Source organism: Myotis nattereri (assembly GCF_964212035.1).
Source record: "Myotis nattereri genome assembly, chromosome: 6".
Classification (NCBI taxonomy): Eukaryota; Metazoa; Chordata; class Mammalia; order Chiroptera; family Vespertilionidae; genus Myotis; species Myotis nattereri.
The window spans coordinates 56890707-56913057 of record NC_138081.1 but is presented as its reverse complement, the minus strand read 5'-3'; the positions used below and the strand labels follow the sequence as shown (position 1 = coordinate 56913057).

Sequence of the window (22351 nt, the reverse complement as noted above, 5' to 3'; positions counted from 1 at the left end):
TACTACAGTAAGAATCCAGTTATAACCCATTGTCTTTTTTTGTTTTGTTTTGTTTTTTTGTCATTACCAGCCTTCTGGACTCCAGGTCTTTGTGTTGGGTGGGAGAAGAGGAAAGTAGGGCTCCCTTTTTTTGAGAAAAGCATTCCTACCCTGGTTCCACAAAGCTGGAGAGAGATGATAAATTTTATCATTGTAGAAAAGGCACATGGGGAGAGGAAAGAGAAGAAGCTATTGACATAACAGGAGATGCAGGCAATCACTCCGATTTAAATTTGACTGAGTGACTTAATGTATCTGCTTTTATCTCAAAGGCACATACTCAGGATTTTATGGTTTCCTGCACTCTTTGGTCTAAATCCACTTGAACTGTCAAAGGAGGCGCCCACAGTGAAAGCATTTACTGGGCTGGCATTCTTCTCTCTCTCTCCTCTACTTAAAGGAACTTTCCCTGACTAGTTCTGCTCCTACTAAAACTCCATTGGCCATAAGAGCACCTGGGCTTTGCCCAGGCTTCATTTCCTCCAAGCAAACCTTCTGGCCAGTGTTTCCACTTAAGTCTCACATTTAGATTTTCCCTTGTGCTCTCAGGAAACCCCAATTCCTCAGGAAAGCAATGGATTCCCCTAATATGTAACTGCTACCTGGGCTCTTTTATCATGCCACAGTGAAATAAAGATTTAGACTCCCATACACAACTACCCTCCACCCCAATCATCACTGTTCATCATTTACTAGCCCAGGACAAGCAGAGAGACAGCTTCCCGAGGAGAGGAGGGCTCACAAGTTAACAACAAACAAAACCCTATTCTTCGGACGCAACTTCACTCCAGCTAAGTAGAGCCTTTAACCTTACAACGATATTTTTAAGAGAGCTTCGCGCCCCTCTAAAGGCACCAGGGATTGGGCTAGTGGTGAAATTAACCGAAAAATCTCTCTGATGACAAAAGAATGCAAAGGGGCTACTCTGCCTTTCACTTAGGGACCTGTCCCGGTCCCAGGAAGAAGCGCTGGGACTACAGCTCGCCAGAGTTAAGAGTTAGCAAGTATTAACTCATCAGCCCCGCAAGCTGAGAGGTGCGTAGCCTGGCGCGCTGGTTCGTGCGGACCTCACAGCCCGCCAAGCCCGGAAGGCTCCCGCGGAGACAGGTGGGCTCCAAGGTGCTGCGCCCCCAGCGCGCGGGGAGGTCAGGCAGCGACCGCGACCACTACCAAACACAGACACTCACTCCAACCTCCAGCCGCTTTTATTTATTTATTTTTTTAAGAAAAGGGGGGGGAGGAATGAAATAAAGGGCCCTAGGGGTTTCTTTAAAACCCGGAGGCTAAGGCGCAGTGGAACAGGTTGGGATGAATGGAGCCCACCCGCTGGGCGGTGCGAACCCTCTGTTTACATCCGCTGCCTCGGAGCCAGACACCCAGAGCTGGAGAGAGATGGGGAATTCTTACCAAATCTTAATACATGTGTAGTTCCTTGAGAATATCCAATCCACAGTAAGCAGAGCAGGAGTTTAATGGTGCGCCTGAAGACTGGATTACTTAGGATCGGAGAAATAATCTTCATGGTGTTTCTGTGTCCACACGCGGGGCACCCACTTCCCGGATCTAGCGTTAGGCTCCCGGTTCCGGTAGGAATGAGGCTGTGTCGAGTGGTGGCCGCAGGCACGATCAAGGCATGGTCACAGAGAGAGCAAGGAGTCTCCGCTTCCCAAACCCATTAGCAATCGCTGCATGTTCTTCACTCACTGCGCCAAGAAGCAACCTTCCACTGCAAGGGATGGTGGGACATCCATGTTAGTCCGGGAGCATCCGAGAGAAATCCAGCACGCACACCCACAATGTCCGGCTGCGCGAGCCTGGAGAAGCAAAGGAGGAGAAAAATCAATAGGAAATCCAGCCTTGGAAACGGCCGAGGCGTCGGTAGCGAGCTACAGTCCCCCGCACAAAAGGCGCTTTGCTCTCAAAGATTTTGCCAGGCCCTATTCTACTGCACTGCTGCACAGCTTCTGACGTGAAGCCAAGATTAAGTGAGAAAAATTGAGATAGCTGCTTGCCTCTTAAGGCTCCCTGCCAGTGAGCTTCCCAATATCTATTATGCAACCGATGTGATCAGCTGCCTTCAGTTACAAGAATGAAGTCGGATTTATTTACGTGGGGAAAGTGTTTTTCTTTTCACTAAGACTCTTTGCCAAGAGAGTGACTAGTATATGCACGCGGACTTCTTACAATCAATTGATGAATTGTAACAAACGACAGGACAAGCTAAGTCAAAGTCACTTTGCCTAGGAGTTGTAAAAAAGGAAGTGATGTCAGACAAAGGAATTTATTGCAAGTGTAATTTGTGTTTAGGTTAAAAAGAGAGTCTTAGTTATACTTTTAAAATTTTGTCCAGGAATGAACAGAGATTGGAGTGCAGTTGGAGAAGTGAAGATAATCATTTAAAACTTGAGTGGGACATTCCTTGATTACTACCCAGGAATAAAAGTAGGGTTCCTCAAGTGGCCTTTGAGGGGGGAAAATGTTGGATTAAAATGAAATAATAATATTTTCCCACCCATTTTTAGCTCATCTAAAATAATTGTGCATATGTAAAAAAAAGACCATGTAAATTGGTGCAGCCAACTCCAAAGTCTTCAGTAATTTTTTCCCAAACTTCTTCTTAGGATTTTTGGAATGGAGTATTTTATTTAAAAGGTGGAATGTGAGATTATGACTTGAGCAACATTGTTACAGCTTTGTGTAAAAATGCCTTATTGTTTTCTAGTATTCTGGTCAGAATAATTAAGAGTTCCCAGGCAGTGACTGTCTTGGCTTTCATAAGTGGCAATTTAGTCAAGGAAAAAAAGTACAGAAAAATATATTTTCTATTGAAATACATTTTACTGTTGAAATAGTTAATATGCTCTCTTCCATGCATATACAGATAAAAATGTCTAATCCTGATATTTTACATTAGTAAGTGAAAGCAAGATGGGTAGTAATAAACATATTGCTATATATATATTATTATTATTAAGTGATCAAGAAGCAAAAGAGGCAAACTGCTAAGCCTGTATCTTAAAATTAACCTCTTTTTCATACCAACTAACAGGGCATTAGGTTAAACCTTATGAAAAAATATAAAATGCCCTATTTGAAGAATATCTAATTTTAAATTGTGATATAAGTAATCTTTCCTCCAGAAAGGAAGAAAACAATGAAATGTTTTCATTCCACCATAATTCCTTCAATATATTTTTTCTTATGACACTATAAAATGCTTATTTGAAAATAAACCTAATTTTGCAAAGGCATTAAGTGGGCATTGATTTTATTTTTAAGATGGAGGCATAACTGCAGTGTCAAAAATAAGTATCATGAATGGCTAGTTCTGCAGTGTAGCAGGCAGTTCAATCAAAAAATTTGACTATCTGAGCACTTTAAAAGGAACACCTTGTGCTAAAACTAAGGGTATCTAGCGACTCCTTCAGTCCATGTTTAAAATGTCTCTTGTAGGCATGTACAGCCCAACATGTTCTGTCTTGTATTTGCTGTCTCATTTATTCCATTCTATTCATTCTTTTCTCTTTTTGATTCCAGCAGAGATAATAATGACTGTGAGGGAAACAATAAGTATTTTTATTTTTTTATCTTTCAATATAATTTGTACCTAATACCTGAAAATAGAGTGTTGTGACTAATCAAAATACTGCAATTCTGCAGTGTAGTTGGCATTTAATGAAACCTGAGAAAACAAATGTACTATGGCACTTCTTTTTCGTGTATTCTGCTAACATAATGGCATTTGACATTGCAGTTGTAACTTCTCTGCTTAAAACTAGCATTCTTAACTATGTAGTTTTGTGGAATTATTTATTAGATGTCTAGTTGGAAAAGTGAAAGGTCAAGCTTCCAGATTCATGAAGTTCTTACACAGTAAATTAAACAGTTAAAAGTCTATCATAATTTCTTTACTATTAATTGGTCCCCAAAGAACCAATTTTTCACATATGCTAAATTAGATTCATTTACATCCATCAATGAATCTGAAAGGTTTCAACACCACACACAACTCCACCTGTCCAATTGAACTGCAAGGCAGGAGACAACCTTTCTTCAGGACCGCGGACAGCGCTCCAGACATAGATTTATTCTATTCTGGAGTAGTACATTGAACGTGGTACATTGAATGGGTAATGTACCATTTGAAGTAGCAATGTGCATATTTCTACTACACAGAGTCTGTGAATTTGAATTATTGCATTGTTCGCATCGTCAAAAGGGTTTTTTATCAACTGTGTTGTGTGACTTACTGGGATTGCTTGGCATACCCAGGATGTGCCAATAGCCATCCCCTTCCAGGGCATACTACTACAAAAGCCATTTACAATAACTGAATTCCCTCATGAACACTAAACTACTTATTTCACAGTACAAAAAAAAAAAATCCTGAAAGACCACCAAGAATTCAGAATACTGAATAACATGCTGTCGATGTGCAGTGGCTAAACACATTTCTAAAATATGCACTTAATTATTGCCTTAGAATTCTCCACCTGCAGATTTCCATCTGTTATGAGGGTAATCAGATTAATTCTCATTTTTTCTCACTAAATGTCACTCACTCCCAGGGCGAAAGGAACAACAACAAAATCCCTAGAATTACCTTCCGAATACTAGAACAGAATGATTTGGTGTAAAAGATGCCTATGGTAAGGCAATTTTTAAATAATTACAAGTTTCTCCCCAATACTTATAATATACATCATAGTTCTGGGGCTATATGAAGGATGGACAAAATCATTATATAGTATTCACTGACCAGATTTAAATCTTTTTAAAACTGTGTCAGTTTTATAATTTGTTCAAAAACACAAAAAACAAAACAAAAAAACACTATTTGGTGTCAGGAGATCCTATACATTTTGTAATAGTGAAATTTATGCACTTTATCCCATGATTGTATTTTTTCTCACTCTAACCATATGGCAACCTTTATTCTAGGAGCCAAAGCTCTGTAGGTTCCAAGGTCAAAGCAGAGATGACAAACGGCAAATGCACACATATATGTACACACAGAGAGGAGCTGTGTCTAAAAGTAAGGCTCAAAAAAATGCAGACTGCTGACATGAAGAGGTATCGAGCCTGTGATAAATTACCAGGGAACAAAATGCATATCATGTTCATGCAAAGCTTGTTTCGACAACAACAAAAAGCCCTTAGCTTCATCTTTCGCTGTATTTTTATATTTACTGACACTAATGACCTCTTATTTGGGGGCACTATTACTTGAGAATCAATTTTATTTTTCTATTCTCCCAGTGAAAATGAATCGTATCCTAGTTAGCTGCCACCTGCTGGGGTATGAACAACTGTGTGATAATCCTCACAGCACAATGTTTAGATACCTTCTGCAAGAAACAGCACATACATAATCCCAGGACAATCTGAATTTCAAAGATGTTTCAGAGGTTCTTCCACACCATATCTATATTTAAATTTTTCACATGGAATTCTTTGTAGGAATTCCACTTAACTTGTCCTGCTTATTATGTGACATATAAGAAACCTCATCTTATAGTAACACTTGACCTAGTCTTCCATGCATGTGGCCTGCTGTACTGCAGCTAAGCTAAAATAAACAGCCTGTTCACCCATGATGTTAGAGGTGCCAGAGAATAAAGTCGGAGCTGATGCCAGTTAAAACCATACTGTTGCATACCTGTGCTTCCCTCTTCTTAACTATGAAAGCTATGCTATGCAACCCCTTGTGATTCTCAACACATCAGCTGTTCTACCAACATTCTGCTGCATTGATGATTAATAGCATTTAGAGTTTTAATTAAATTTTTGATGCCAAAGAGAAGTATATCTTAATTAAGAAACTAAATTGGAATAGATTTACAGGCCCTGGAACCTTTTTCTTTTCATTTCAGCTTGTGCAATCTCCAATGGGTTTAAATAGAAGAAAACAAACAGGTAAGATTTCTAGGCACCACTTATTCTCTATCACCTTCCTTTGGTACCTCTCGGGTTTTTTTGGTTTTGTTTTGTTTTTTTGTTTAATTAAGAAGTTCCTAAGGCCTCTAGAAGCTGCCCTGGTGGTGACAAAAATGATTCCTATCAAAAAAGTTATAAGGTAATAAACTTAGACAAGTCAAGACTGAAATATCTTCCAGTATACTAAGCCTAAGATTCAAATGAATCAATCTTCTCTTGTGAAAGGAAAAGAATAATTAACCCGCAAGGTAACTTCTGTTGAGAGAATACTTACAGTATGAAGATGAAGAAACGACAGAAGGCAATCTGTTTGTTACCAAAAGTAGAGTAGTGATAAGTTTTCTAACATCCCCTAGTATTCCCTAAGTTGGAAATCAGTCTAAGGACCACAGTTGGGTCCTGTTGTTTGGTAAAGAACTCCCGGAAGGTAAAAATTCCAGGGGCTGAGAGAGTGTCCTTAAAAGTTCTTGAGGTTGGCCATCCACCCTGGTGACACTACTCCCCTTACCTTAACGGGACGCCCTCCGAGTGTCTCAGAAGCTCGCAATAGTGGGTGGCCGCGGTTAAAAGGGATGTCTGCTTTTCGGGCTAGAACTAGGGAGCCTGGTCATTGGGAGAATGGGAGAAGGGCAGGAAGGCTGGGGAGCTCTTCAGACCCGCAGGCAGACACACAGCTTCTGGCCATCTGTGTCTCTTCGCCTCGCGCGAGTCCCGTGGCGGAGGCCACTTCCCAACACGTCCGCTCAAGAAATTATTCTGCGCGGAGAGCCGGAGCGTCCGCGGCCGGCCGAGCCCGTGGCATCCTTGATGGGAACTGGCTGCCGCGAGCGGGACAAAGCCACTTGCAGGGCACCGATCTGGCGGGTGCCCCAAGCGCGTGGGCTCCGCCGCGCCGCTCCTCGCTTTCTTCCTCTCCAGGCGGAGAGCCCCGCTCGCCCGCCCCTGCTCCCTCCTGTCCTGGTGGGAACAGGAACGCACTCTTTGGAAGGCAGCCCAGGTCGGAGCCCACCCGGAGGGAGTCCTTACCTTTCGCTGGGGGGGAGGTGGGCGGGGGGAGGGGTGGTCCTTGGGGAGGAGCAGCCCGAGGAGGTCCGGCGGGAAGTCCCAGGCTCGCGGACGGAGGAGCGCAGCCGCGGGCGCCGAGCGAGCGCGAGTGACGGCGGAGACGGAGACCGTAAAGCTGCGGCGGCTGCTGAGACAGACACGCCTCCTGGCGGGGGTTCCGCGCCTCCTGCTTTAAAGGCGCCGCGCTCCTTTCCCCCCTCTCCTCCCCCCGCAGCTCCTGCACCTTCCGGACCACCGCGGCCGAGAGGGTGCCAGCGCGGCGCAGTGGACAGCGGGAGCGAAAGTGCGAGAAATCTGGGCGCCCCGAGACTTAGACGTTAGGAATCCCCGCAACCAGCGCACACCCCAGCTGGGTCTGGGATGGGAGGACCGCGAACAAGATGCTGGGTCAGGGAGCGATGCGAATCGCCAGGGAATTTGCCTGGGCCTGGGTGGTGGCATGCCTAAGGAGACCCAGCTCCTTGGGTTCTGGGTGGTGACTTGTAAACCTCTCTGAAACCATAGCAACGAAACTTCTCTGCTGCCTGCATTTGGGGAGCAGCTTGTAGTCTCTAAAGTGGCCCTTTTGGTCCAAGTACTGCCATTTCCCTTTGAGGTCCACCAGATAGATATTGACCTGCGCCTCACCTGCACCCCCTCCCTTTTGCACACCCCCCCTAGCATTCCCCGTCCCCTTAGGCGCCTTCCTCTGACTCCTTTACCCAAAGGGACTCCTCCCAGGGTCCGAGGATGGGCAGGCAGTCTTGGTGCCCGCCTGGCGCCTTATGGCAGACTCCTCCTTCCCCCCACGTCCCTGAACTCCCTACCCAAACAAAGTACAGAAAGAAGTTTGGTTTGAGACCAGATAGTCGCCGCGGCACTGGAGGTCGCAGTTCAAAGGCTGGAGAAAGAAATCCGGGGAGCAGTTCAGGCCTGGCTGGCCTCAGGTCTAAATACTCTAAAGGACTGTTTAAAAGGCCCGAAGAGGGAGGGGTACCAACCTCCCTGAATCTGCCCGCAACTCTGCTTCCAGGGAGGGAGGGGCCGGCCGCTGGCGGCTCGCAGACCTGGCTACCCCAGCGTCTCAGGAAGAACATCAGCTTTTTTTTTTCTTACTTCCACTGTTTATTTTTATTTTTTTTCTTTATTGATGAAGGTATTACATATGTCTCCTTATCCCCCATTGCCCCCTCCGCACTCATGCCCTCACCCCCCTGTTTTCTGTGTCCATTTTGGAAACAATGCCCCATTTCCGCTCCTCCGGGTCAGAAAAGCCAACAGCTATTCAATACTGTTGCTGTTTTATCTTCGCCCCTACAATATTAACTAGAGCAGAGATTTTACAAGTTGCCCCCAGAGGAAGTTATGGAGCAGCGATTAGAGAGGAGGTTTAAGTGAGACTGAGCAGAAGCAGGAAGGGGGGTAATTTTCAAACGGGCTGCATAAGGCGCCAGTCTTGACTTCCAATCTCTAATTCCAACGGCCTTAAGTGAAAAACTGTGTCTCCAGAGACCAGCTGTCCTTGTGACTGGAGACAAGCCTTTGTCCTTTGGTTGCTTCTCATAGAGTTCAGCCCTCGCCAGAACCTGGCGCATCATTGCCACCCTCCACATCCCAGGGCTAGTGCCTGCCTCAGCCCAGCCCTGAAACACAGAGACTCAGTCAGCCCTGCCAACCCCTACCCAGCTCCCAAGGAAAACCACCAGTCTCTGCCCTCTCCACCAGGACGACTGGCTCTCCGTGCCCCCTACATGCCAACTGAGCCCTCCCATGTGAGGGAGACTGGGGACTTACAGAGGTTAAGGAGGGGTGAGTTAGTGGCAATAGAAAGTCCCTTAGTCATTTAAAGATCCCAAGGGTGGCAGGGAGGCTCCAGTAATTAAGTCAACAGCGGCCTTGTTGTGCTGAGTAAATAAATAGTCAATGACTCCATTGTGACTCAGGGAGCAGGCAGCACAGACCCGTGACTGGCTCTGGGCGCCTGGGCTCCAGCTACTGTGACCTGCAGCCTAATGGGCCCTGGAGGCACAGCAGAGTTTGGGCCAGGCCCCTGAAAAAAGAAAATACCACATTCAGGCCCATTGCCCTGCAGGAGTAATGTAGACAACTATCTGCTGGCCAAAGACACTCCCCTTATCATAGGACGCAGCCTCCCCACTTATGGGGAGGGAGGAGCAAAATCCTGGAATCAGTGGATTCCAATGCAAATCCAGCTTTGTTTTGTGGTGACTCTGAGATGTAGAGCAGGGACCTGTCTCCTTTGGCTTTAAGTGTTCAGCATAGGGTTTGGCAGGCAGTCGGTACTGAATGAAAGAAGGAGGGAAATGCTGGTATCAACCTTCCACCTTCCATACTGTTGTCCCCAGGACCACATTGTATCTGGGCAAGGAGAGGCTTCAATCGACATCCTCTAAGTGCTGTGTGTGTTCTTCCAAACCCAGTCACAAATCTATTTTCCAGAGCAAACGGGACACATATATAAAAAAAAAAGAAATAACAGAAACACCAATCAGAAAGGTTATATGCACCCCTATGTTCATAGCAGCACAATTTACAATACCTAAAATTTAGAAACAGCTTAAGTGCCCATCAGCAGATGAGTGGATTAGAAAACTGGTACATCTACACAATAGAATACTATGCTGCTGTAAAAAAGGAGGAATTCTTACCATTTGCAATAGCATGGATGGACCTGGAGAGCATTATGCTAAGTGAAATATGCCAGTAAGAGAAAGGTAAATATCACATGATCTCACTCATGTGTGGAATATAACGAGCAACATAAACTGATGAACAAAATAGATAGAGACAAAGAAGCATCAAAAAGACTATCAAACTTCAGTGGGAAGGTGGCGGGGGAGGGTTGGTAAAAGATCAACCAAAGGACTTGTATGCATGCATATAAGCAAAACCAATAGACACAGACACTAGGGGAGTGAAGGCATGTGCTGGGGGCTTAGGGTGAATAGGGGGAGGTCAATGGGGGGAAAAGGAGACATATGTAATACTTAAAAAAATTATTTTTAAGAAATAATAGGCACTACTAGCAAGGGCATGAGGCCAGGGGGAGAGAGCTGAGAGAAGAGTGGAACAAATCAAAATTATACACGTGACAAATGTATTTCCTCAGTAACAATGTTATCTGGATTCTAATAAGAAAAGTAGACTAACAAGGGACTGTATACACCTCTTTAACCCATCAAAAGAAAATTCTCCAACGCTATAAAGAGATCTTTTCCATTATTTATTTCAGGATTTAGGAGGTTAAACTTTAGGGAATCAGCCCCCAATTCTCTTTGGGGGGAGCAGTGAAGCTTTTTCTTCTCCATTTCCAATCATCCCTAAGACTCAACCTTCCATTTTTCAGAAGGTCATTGAGCTGGTATAACACAGGAACCACCACAGGGCTGGGATTCTGACTCCTGAGAACCCAGCAGGGACCAATCTGACTTCCCAAGCTTACTACCACATTTTGTTTATGTCTTGGCTTTGGTTTGGTTTGAGATGAATATAGGATTACAGGTATTATTTTGGGTCATCAAGTCCAATGCCCTCATTTTACAAAGTGATATAAACCCAAGTGACAGAGAGAACTTTCTCAGGATGTGGCAGAACTGAGAATGCCTTCCAGCTGTACAGTGGCATCAGGCTGTCTTCTGTCATCCTCTTTTCAAAACTTAAAATCATATAAAGTTAGGACTAAAACAGACTTCAAGGACTTCTTCTCCATTTCAGGGTCACAAACCTTCCTGTCATCTGGAAAAGAAATGTACACATGTGCCATAGCCTCAAAATTTTGCATACACCAATAGGAGATGCACTTGTCCCCTGAAGCCCATTGTACGCTGATGAGGAGTCCTTAGACCCCAGGCCAAGAACCCCTAATCTAGTTCAACAACATCATTTTATAGGTGATGAAATCTAAACCCAAAAATGGACACTTAGATTCACACAGTGGGCTAAGGACAGTTCCAGAACTAGATCCCAGGTGTCCTGATTCCCACCTGTCTTCTTTCCCTCAAGTTGTTTTAGCTGTAATTGGACATAAATTAGACTGAGGTGTTGACACTTATGGCTTAATGGATTTTTCTCTCAGAATAATTAATATCTGCCCTTGGAGGAGGAGATCAACTGTTTATTTCTGAAACCTCTCAATACATTAAGTGCATACTATTTGTTGGGAATGGCTATAGTGCTAGTAAAACAGCCTGTAAACAGCTAGTAAAACTAAACAAAACCCCTGCCCTCACTGAGCTTTCAGTTTAGTGGAAGGAAGATAGACGATAACAAGGGTATAAGCAAATATACAAGATGGCACACAGCAAGGAGTGTTATAGAGAAAAATAAACAGTGTAAGCAGAACAGGCATGTTGGGAGGACAGGAATGGGGCAAGGGCGATTTTACATAGGGTGGTCAGGGCAGGTCTCTCTAATTAGTTAACATTTGAATAGAAATCTGAAGGACATAAGAGACAGAGCCATGTGCCTATTTGTAGGAAGAAGATCTCAGGCAGAGGAAGCAGCAAGTGTAAAGGTCCTGTAGTTGGAACAAGTATAAAGCCCTGAAGGAAGAGCAAATAATCCAATTCCCAGAGGAGAGACAGGAGATTAGTAGAAAATCCAGTCAAAGAGGAGCACAGGGACACTCCTAGGGAGCCTGGGGATTTCTCTCTGAAGACAGCAAGGGCCATGGAAGGAAAGGTACAACCTGATAAAAATGTTAAAAGGCAATTCTGGGTGCTTTATTAAAATAGATTAGACTGAATAAAGGCCAGGGTGGAATCAGAGCAACCAGTTAGGGAGCTACTTTAATATCCAAATAACAGTAAACTGTGGATAAGACCAGGATAGAGGCATGGGATGGTAAAACATGGTCTGATTCTAAATATATTTCTTGTGTGTGTGTGTGTGTGTGTGTGTGTGTGTGTGTGTGTGTGTATTATTGATTTCAGAGAGGAAGGGAGAGGGAGAGATAGAAACGTCAATGATGAGACACAATTATTGATCGACTGTCTCCTGCATGCCCCACAGTGGGAATTGAGCCTGCAACCCAGGCATGTGCCCCAACCAGGTATGGAACCATGAACTCCTGGTTCACAGGTCAACACTCAACCACTGAGCCACACCGGCCAGGTCTAGATATATTTCTAAGTGAAGCTGAAAGAATTTGATAATAGATAAAATGAAGAATTACACCAAGGTTTTTAGCCTGAGCAACTAGGAAATGCAGTTATTTATTGAGATGAGGAAAATTACAGGAGAAGCAGGTTTGGAGGGCATTGGATGAATAATAAGTGGGGATTTGAACATATTAGGTTTCTGACATACATTAACCATCTAGGTCGAGATGCTGAATAGACAGCTGTGTAAAATAGGTCTGGAGTTCAGAGGATAGGTGTACATTTTCAAGTCATCAGCTCACAGAGTTATGAAACAAATGAGATAATCTAGGGATAAATGTAGACAAAGAAGTGAGGGGTTCTCAAGATTGAGCAATGAGTTGTTCCAAAGGGTAAACATTGAGATGAAAAGGAAATAGCACATGAGATAGAACCACTGAGGTAGAAGGAGAACCAAGATTTTTCCAGAAGCCTGGTGAAAAGAAATGTTTCCCCAAATGAGTGAGTGTTCAGCTACATTAAATGCTGGGGATAGGTCAAATGAGTGGGCACCAAGAATTGGTCATTTGATTACATGATGTGGAAAGCATTACTGACTTTGATGAGAGCAGTTTGGGAGTACTGGTGGAATTAAAACATGCCTGAAATAAATTAGAGAGGTAGAGGAATTTTTTAAAGGAATTTTTACTCTGAAGTGAGAGGGTAAGTGTCAGTGGGATAAACCGATGCCAAAGAAGAGATGGAATCTAGTACACAAGCAGTGGAGGTGGTCTTCAATAAAGGGCTCAATTAATGCAAGTAATAGGAGAGGAGGCAGAATATATGTACAAATGTAAATAAACTGTTTTGTAAGTGCAGTGCTGAGAATATACTTTTCCTACATCCCTTCCACAGCCCCACGCTGTGCCGTCTGCTACACTGACACCTTCCTTGCCATCACCTGGCTCCTGACATCCTAGCTCCCATGCAGATGCCTGCTTGCTTGGTCCCACTTAATAGGTTTAGTACTGAATTTTTTAAGGAAGGGAAGGAAAAGGAAGGAGAAAAATAGGAACTGGAAGAGGATGCAAGATCTTGTTATTCTGTATATTGTCTTCATAAAATAAGAAAAAAAAACATGCTGAAGGCCTTGAGTGGGGGAGAATGTATTAGATGTTTAAGGAGAATAGAGAGTGTGAAAATGCCATGTAGGAGAATGGAAAAGTGATAAGACAATGAAATATAGTTGATAGTTGGTCAACACTCTGTGCCACTGGAAGTTAATGGTCAAGAATCTAATCAGTGATCATGGTTATGGGCTTTCCTTTAGTCATTTTTAGTGCATAAATGCAGGTTTAGAGTAGGTGAGGAGTTATATTTAAGCAGAGTTTAGGTTTTGCCAGGCAAGTGTGATGAAGAGGTATGGGGATAATCGAGTTAAATGTGATGCAAGGTTGTGCTTTTACTGATGGACCCTGTAATCCAAGCTGGCTAAAGAGTGAAGTGAGGACACAAAGATTCAAAGAGGGGTGGTAAAAGCTGACAAAATCAGCAGGGGCACTCTTTGATAGAAGTTCTGTTATGGTTAGGGTAGTGGAGAGAGTGAGTAAGTTAGAAAGCTAAGAGGTGATGATTGGAAAGTTGTTAGTAATAGTTGAATTTAGGATTATAGAGAGGATGTAGCTTTTAGTAATGATAAGGTCTAGGACAGTGATGGCGAACCTTTTGAGCTCAGCGTGTCAGCATTTTGAAAAACCCTAACTTAACTCTAGTGCCGTGTCACATATAGAAATTTTTTGATATTTGCAACCATAGTAAAACAAAGACTTATATTTTTGATATTTATTTTATATATTTAAATGCCATTTAACAAAGAAAAATCAACCAAAAAAATGAGTTCAGAGGTCAGAGGTGACACGCGTGTCATAGGTTCGCCATCACTGGTCTAGGAACTCATTAAAGTAGCTATGTAAATGTAAATTTTAATTAATTAAGATTCAGTTCCTCAGTGACAGTAGTCACTCTTGTAATTGTCAATAGCCACATGTGGCTGGAGGCGACTACACTGGGCAGTGTAGATATAGGATATTTCCATCATTACAGAATGTTCTACAGCCCAGTGCTCGAGTGAGTGACTCTGGGAATGAGTGACTGAGGTGGGTTAGAGATGGTTGGAAGAGTGAAGGTCAAAGAAGAGAGTGAAGGGTATTGATGTGGATATTCAAATAACCAATAATGATTGCAGAAATAGTTCTGGTAAGAGTGACAGTAATGAGCCAACATATTCAAGCAATGGGCTGGAAGTGATACAGATAGATATACTGGTAGAAGTGAGGGTTAACAAATGGTGTAGTCTGATGGCATAAATTTCAGAATTCAAGAGTTTTAGGAAGGAAGGGTAGGCAGTGATAGGTGGAAGCAGCAAGAACACCTACTTCAACTCCTGGCCCAGTGGCAGCAGGTGAGGAAGAGAAACAGTGATCACATAAGATGTCTGCAATTCCCTGAAGGAAAAATTAAAGAGAAGCTGGTGACAGACCAAGAGTCCCAGGAGAGAAAGTGAGATGATTTTTGATTTGGGAATATACATCGAAATATGGAGATGAGAGTGTTATGGGGTAACCTGGACGCCCAAGGCTTCTTGTGAGGACAAATATAAATAGGGGCAAAATGCAAGTTGGGGTTAAGAGTGGTCTCCAAGACATACTGTGGTGCTGAGGTGTTATTTGCGCAGTGAGTAGGTGATAATTCTTCTGGGACCAGGCATTTACTTCTGTCAATAAATGTGTGAGTAATGGAAGGTCATTATTACCAGACCTCAAACCCTCCAGGCTTGTGTCTGCTATTTTTCCTAGAAGAGGGTAACCATCCATACCCCAGCGAGGGAGGGGTGGCAGAGAGAAATTTGAGCACCTCGTCCAATGCACTTTCTGCATCTCACCAGGTACACAGGACATACAGTTAAGCTGCTTTATCCTGGAAAATGCCATGTCCAAACTCAGCCACGTGAAATGACTAAATCATTGCTTCTATAATCAATCCATTACTTCATGTGTAAACTTTTTTTCCACTCAGCATCTTCCCTATTTATTGCATCCAACTTTCTCAGTGTCAAAATTTTCTCACTTAGTCACTTCACTTTTGCCTGGACTCCTGAAATTGTACCAAAATCAAGTACTCCTCAAGTACTCTCCTTTGATGACTTTGAGTGTTCCAAAGAGTCTCAATCACCCTTCCTACCAGTATAAATTTTAGATTCTTCAGGTTACTTTGTACTATCTCACCTCATCCACCTCACTACTGCCACTCCTTTCCTTACTAGTCTCTAAACCTCCAAGTCCTACTTCAACCCCTAGCTCATTTATTCACTCTTTTAGCAAGTATATATTGAGTGCCTACTGTGATTCAGGGACATGGAGACAAAATAATAAGAAACAAAAGTAAACCATGTACTTTGTGGAATATTTCTAAAGACACATGGTAACTATGATATTCCTGCTCCTTTTTTAGTAGAAAGCACTGATACAAAAGCAGGAGTATAGCAGCAGTATGTATACAGTGGCATCTGCTAGAGAGGCATTGTACCAGAAAATAGTTCTTACTGGATTCCCCGTCCCACTCCCAACATAGAAGGAAAGAACCCATGCAGAGGCAATGAAGATTATTAGGGATATGGAAAGGTGGAGAGGGATTCCAACTTTGGGTCAGATGAAAAAGGAGACAGGGATAGAGGTACATGTTTCCCCAAACCACAGGGCCTGATTTGTCAGATCATGAGGGAACTGCCAAATACAAGTCCTCAGGATGATTCCCCATCTACCCTTCATCTCTACTCTTTCTTAGAAGCTTAATGCAAAGTTTCCGCGAAAGAAAACCATTGTTTCTGTAAATCCTGCTGTACTCTAGGGACACTTTCACAGAAAGTATCACATGTAATTATTTTAACAGTCTTATCAAATGCATAATTAGTATTTTAGCAGTGGTAAAAATAAACCATAGAGAGGTTATATAACTTGCCTGGGGACACATAGCTAGAGAAGGCAAAACTAAGATTCAAAACTTTGTAGTTTATTGTTCTTGTTGTTTCATCAGAGGAGGCAGGTGAAATAAAGTAGTATGTGCCCCAGCTCTGTCTCTTATTCCAAAAGGTTTCAGATATTGTTTATAAGCTGTGAGGGATAAAGTCCTACAGTTTCAACTGGAAATGTGGAGGGCTGGAGAACATGGAGATACTCAGAATGAGCAGATGTGCTCCCTCAGTAACCCCTTGAGAAAAGGATTTGTCTGGAGCCAGAAATCAGAAGCAGCTGCTGCTCAGAAAGTAAGCCAGCTTAAAAGCAATCAGAGGGCTCTTCTTCTCAGCCTTTATCAGAGTTCAAGAAAAATTTCAGAACTTGACCTAATCCCTTAAGAGTGTTCTCAACAGAACCTAAAGGATATCCTTTGCCAAGAGCACAATTCTTACAACAAGTGAGAATAAAGACAGAAACACTTTTAGAAATAACCCTTCATCCATACCATAATACCTTCCTAGTTATTCTTTCTATGGGAGAATCTATACCTGCCAGCTATATATTCACTTTCTGACCAAGAAACTGTCTAGCACTTTCTTTTTTTAAAATATATTTTTATTGATTTCAGAGAGGAAGGGATAAGGAGAGATATAAATACCAATGAGGAGAGAGTATCATTGATTGGCTGCTTCCTGCATGCCCCACACTGGGGACCAAGCCCGCAACCTAGGCATGTGCCCTTGACCGGAATCGAACTTGGGACCCTTCAGTCCGTAGGCTGATCCTCTTTCCACAGAGTCAAACAGGCTAGGGTTGTCTAGCACTTTCAATAATGAGGACTGGCAATGATTTCCAAGAACATGATGTTCATGGGTTGGTTGTCCCAATGACAGTGTAGGGTTCACTTGTACACATCACAGGATTCAAGCAAACTCTGTAAACTATTTCAGAATGTCACATAGGGTTTTATAAATTTTTCTCATCCAGCACTGAAACATTCTGATTGATTTAGTTCATCGTAAAAAAAGTTGCTAGTTAAAGAACTAAGATTGTTTGCTTCAAGGGCCCTGCCTGGAGGTCATCGTGCTATAGAAAGCTGTTATGGAGAACCTTTAGGAGCTGACCAGGGTGCCAATAGATTTTCCTCCTCTACTTTAATGTAGTCATTCTAATTAGCAGTTTTCAAATTTCTTCTTGCAGGTGAGCCCAGCTTCCAGGACTGACAGTTCATTAAGGATATGTACACTGCTGACCACCTACCTTTCACATTCCTTCCTACCACAGAATCACACAAGCCGCAGATCAGGCCTGCCCTGGCCTTGTTTGGATGCGCACTGTTGGAAAGCACACTGAGAGGTAATAGGATTCAGTTATGGTTTTTAATTCTGTAAATTAATGGATGAGGCATTAAGTTTAAAATGAAAAGGAAACAGAGAGGTGACTAGAATAAAAATGTAGGTCCATACTCAATTCTAATGGAGAGTGTGAGATCAGAAAATAAACTTTTATTTTGTAATCTGTTGTCCCAACAAACTTTTTAATATGAAACTGTTTTTGATCTGCTTCCAGATTAGTGTCCCTTTGTAAACACATGTTAAATTTGAGTACAAGGAGATGAACAATAGCAATGCATCACTTCACTGCATCAATATTTTATGTAGTTGATCATGTAAAAATCAGAAGCAGATTTAGCTTTCTCTGTGGACTCTAGGGACTAAGGGTCTGTTGACCACATTTCCACTTTACAAACGGAGCTATCCAACCAAGACTTATTTACAAACTGGAAATGTGGTCAAACATACTGTCCCTGATATTTTGTTTGCTCTTCCATGCTGAAAAATTGATAACTTCAGAGAGTTATTTCTATAATATTAGATACATATATAATAAGAAAAATAGAAAAAAATGAATCTGTGATATGGAAACAAATGATGTCTGATAATTAGAAATTGCTATTTTGGTGGATAAAACAAAAGAAATGTGGTAATTTCTATAATGTTTTCCAATATTCACTCATTTTAATGCAAGATACAAGTTTCATATTTATATGCACTTCAGTGTATTTATAAAACTACAATCAAGGACTTAGCAGTCAAGATCCAAATGTCAGAAGCAAGACTTACTGAAAATGGTTTTAGCTATAAGGAGGAAGAATCTAGAATTTGCAAATGTTTTTCATTTACTTCTCTTCACTCTGTACTTATGCCAATCACTAAAGAGGGCCAATTGATATATTCTTCTCACTCTATAAGTGAGCAGCAAGAGGTTTGGAGCAATATCATGGCATAGCAAAAGCAACACTGGGATAAGAGTTCCACCAACTGGACCTCTATTTAAACAGGATGTCTTTGGTAATTCAGTTCATTCTACCTGTTCTCTCATTTATAAAATCTGGAGCAGGAATTTATTTTGGAATCTATGAGGTCTTTTCAATTTAAAGAAAGCAATTGTTGCTTGACAGAACCAGGGCCACATTGAAGTCACTGGTGGAATGGGAGTAATACTCAGGCCTCCAGACTTTGACTGTTATCCATGTGATGAAGTGTATCTGAAATAAAAAGCTGAGCTGCAGATGATGTATAGTTCCCTGCTTCCATCCTTCATTCAAAGTCATCAGATATATACAGCTTATCATCTAACTTGAAAATAAATTTCCTTACAAAAAATAAATTTTATTCACTTAGCAAAAATCACTAAAATAGTAATTTAATAATTTGATGTCCTTTTCTGTCTGACTTATTTTACTTAGCATGATTCTCTCAAGATGCATCCATGTGGTTGCAAATGGCAGTATTTCATCTTTTTATGGCTGAATAGTATCTCATTGTGTATATGTACCACTCCTTTATCCAACCATGTCTTGGCTATTACATGGGATATAAAACAGAAAGCAATAAATGAACAAACAAACAAACTCACAGACACAGACAACAGTATGGTGGTTACCAGAGGGAAAGGAGGGTAGGGGGGATGATGAAGAGGGTAAAAGAGGTCCAATACATGGTAACTGAAGGTGACTAGAATTTGGGCGATAGGCACATGATAGAACATACAGATGACATATTACAAAATTATATACCTGAAACTTATGTAATGTTATTAACCTATATTATCCCAATAAATTGTATTAAAATTTTTAAAAATATATAATTTGATGTCTAAAGTTAATGTATACAGGACACATTACATAATAATTTTTAAAATATGACCCTGATTAAACTCATTCAGTATTTGGACCCAAGCAACTAAAAACTTCTAGAGAAAATTATGCAACTGAGATGTACTGGGTTGAGTAGTATCATACCAAATCCACGTGACTTTATTTGGAAAAAAGTTTTTGTAAGTGTAATCAAGATGAAATCATACTAGACTAGAGGGGTTCCTGAATCCAATATGACTGTTGTTCATACAGGAAGATGGAAAATGGAAGGAGAAACACCAGGTGGAGATGGGAGAAGATAGGAGTGATACCTTTTCAAATCAAAGAACTCCCAAAAGGATTGCCAGCAACCACCAGAAGCTAGGGAGGAGCCATAGAACAGCTTCTCCTTCGGAGCTCCCAGACAGAACCAACTCTGCCATTGCCTTCATGTTGGACTTCTACCCTCCAAAACTAGGAGAGAATACATTTCTGTTGTTTTAAACTACCCTTGTTATAATACTTTGTTAGGGAAGCCCTAGGAAACTAATACATAGACAGTTGGACCAAACTTATTAATAACTATAAATTTCAATTGAACTTTTCAACCCTGTCACGCAAGTTTGCTCCCCCACTCTTCCATAAAACGATCTCACACCTCATTTTGTCTCCTCTAAAACCCCATCTCAGTTTATAACAGGCTTCATTCCTACTCAAAACAAAAGTCATCAGACAGAAATCCTCTCATCACCCATAGGCAAGGGCACTCTGTCACTGCCACCTGTTCCTATTTCATTACACATTCTTGATCTTCCAAAAGATGGCATGACCCTACCTTTTCTTTCGAAGACCATCCTGTCAGCACTTGTATCCTGGATTCCATATTCTCAAGCATTTTTGACCCTGTAGTGTAGCACTCTTTCTTAGCAATAAGAAAAACAAAAATACAGTAACTTCCCATCCCTTGTCTTCCTTCAACTACAGTTCCATTTCTTCACTAATGTTCAAGCAAAAGTTCTTCTGATCTTGTTTTTTGTTTCCTTACATCACCTTCTTGATGCACTCCGTTTGGGCATTCATCTCCTCCATCCCACTGCAAACATGCTTGCCGAGATCACAGTCTGCTCCATGTCGCTCAATCCTGTGTTCCTGTTCCTCCCTCTTTATCTTCTTGATTTCTCAAGAGCATTTCATACTGAGAGACCAACAACACTATTTTGAAACTCTTTTATTATTATTATTATTATTATTATTATTATTATTATTGCTGTTGTTGCTGTTATTCCTTTAATATTTTTTGCACCATGTTTTTCTGTGTTTTTCATTTTAGTTTCCTTTATGGGCTCATTCTTATCATGCTGATATTTAAATGATGGAGTAATCCAGTTTTAGAGCTTCTCTTATACGTCCAAGTGAGTTAATCCAGCAACATGGCTTTTAAGTACCATCTGTATGTTAAAGACCTAAAATACTCTATCTTCACTCATAAGCTCCATCTTACTTACACTCAATTCCATTTGAATGTCTACTATAGCAATGTCCCAAACAGGACTCCAGATCGACCCGAAGCCTTTTACTTTCCTAGCCTACCTCACATCACAAATAGGAGCAATATCTACTCCGTTGTTCAAGTCAAAACCCTGAGTCATTCATGATTCTGCTCTTTCTCTCACAACCATCCCCATAGTGATTTTATTACCAAGTCCTATTTGTTCTTTCTCCAAAATATAGTCAAAATCTGCCCATTTCTTCATGTTTATTGCCCTGACTTTGATCCAAGCCACCATTATCTCTTAGCTAACCTACTGCCATAACAGAATAAATTGTATCTTTTCTTTCTGCTCTTGCCCCTGCAATCCAGTTTTCACACAGCATCAAAGTGGTTTCCCCCTGCTTGAAACTCTCTGATAACTGTTGCAGTCAATGAATTTTTGTAATACTCAACTCCTTACCATGGTCCTGCATAGCCTACTCTTTCTAACTTCATTTCCTGCTAAGTTCAACCTCTCTCACAATTGCCTAGCCACACTCTCCCCACCCACTCTTTTTCCTGAACACACTGTGCTTGTTTTGGTCCCATGGCCTCTGCACTCATTTGCTCAGCACGCCACACTCCCTTTTCCTCAGCCTGGACTTCTCGTGCCCCAGGTCTTCATGTGATTGAGTTATTTTCATCTCTCAGGTGTTAACTTCTTAGCGATATCTTCCCTAGCCGTCCAGCCCCCCCTACTGCACTCACCATGTTATTCTGTTGCTGTTTGTCTCAGCATTTATCACTGTCTGTTTCACTGGAGAATAAGCCCCGTAACAGTGGGAACCATGATTTCTTTATTTGTCACTCTATCCCAAGGGGCTGGCATAGAATAAGTACACAACAAATATTTATTCACGAATCCTTATTATCCCACAAGTACTATGCAAAATGCGACTAATTTAATTACAAAGATGTTATAGTTTCTTACCTTGGAAGCACCACATTATATAATCTTTATTATATCCTTTGTGTCCATTCATAATTAAAATACCACAAAAATTATTCCCCAAAATTTATAAACATCAAACCTGGTTGTTGTTGTTTTCAGAGATAGAGTTTCATAGTTAGATACAAAGAATAAAATGATCACTGCAGATGGCCAATTTTTACAAGTAAGCCGCTGTTTTCCTGGTGACTGGACAATTGCAGAAGACTGCAATTTCACCTGGTTGTGCTCAGAAGGGCCAGGGCTTTTAGTGCATAGACCAGCAGTGCATGGATACCATTCTTGTCACATAGATAAAATTACTGGAATAGCCTTAATAGTCTCATTATTTCTCCTCTTTATCAAGACTATTTATTGGTTTGTCACTGTTTAAGGCTCTGGCAGGTGATCTATATTCAACTGTCTCCTATAAAATTTGAGGGGATAGTAGAAAAGAAAATTCTCAGCAGTACTTTTTCTGGGTTCTTATAACCCTCTGAGGGAGTAAAGTGTCTGAATAAGTGTTATATGCAGACACTCCCTTGAGTGTTCTGAACATTTTATCTCATTAAACACTCCCAAAACAATACTTCAAGGCCAGTATGGAGACCGACTCTGAAG

General features: G+C 41.7%; 1 protein-coding gene across 2 annotated transcripts in view; it reads right to left on the bottom strand.

Moving 5' to 3' along the window:
- Positions 1-7131, bottom strand: part of GRIK2 (glutamate ionotropic receptor kainate type subunit 2) — a 565655-nt gene extending 558524 nt beyond the window's left edge. The window contains exons 1-2 of one of the 2 annotated variants that reach the window (XM_081093994.1): positions 7003-7131; positions 1447-1853 (exon numbers count right to left, since the gene is read on the bottom strand). In XM_081093994.1, the coding sequence (XP_080950120.1) occupies positions 1447-1561 (115 nt within the window). In that variant the 5' untranslated portion in view covers positions 1562-1853; positions 7003-7131. Of the gene's footprint in view, positions 1-1446; positions 2284-7002 lie in introns of those variants that run through there. The other variant, XM_081093993.1, reaches the window with a different exon arrangement.
- Positions 7132-22351: the final 15220 nt, after the last annotated feature.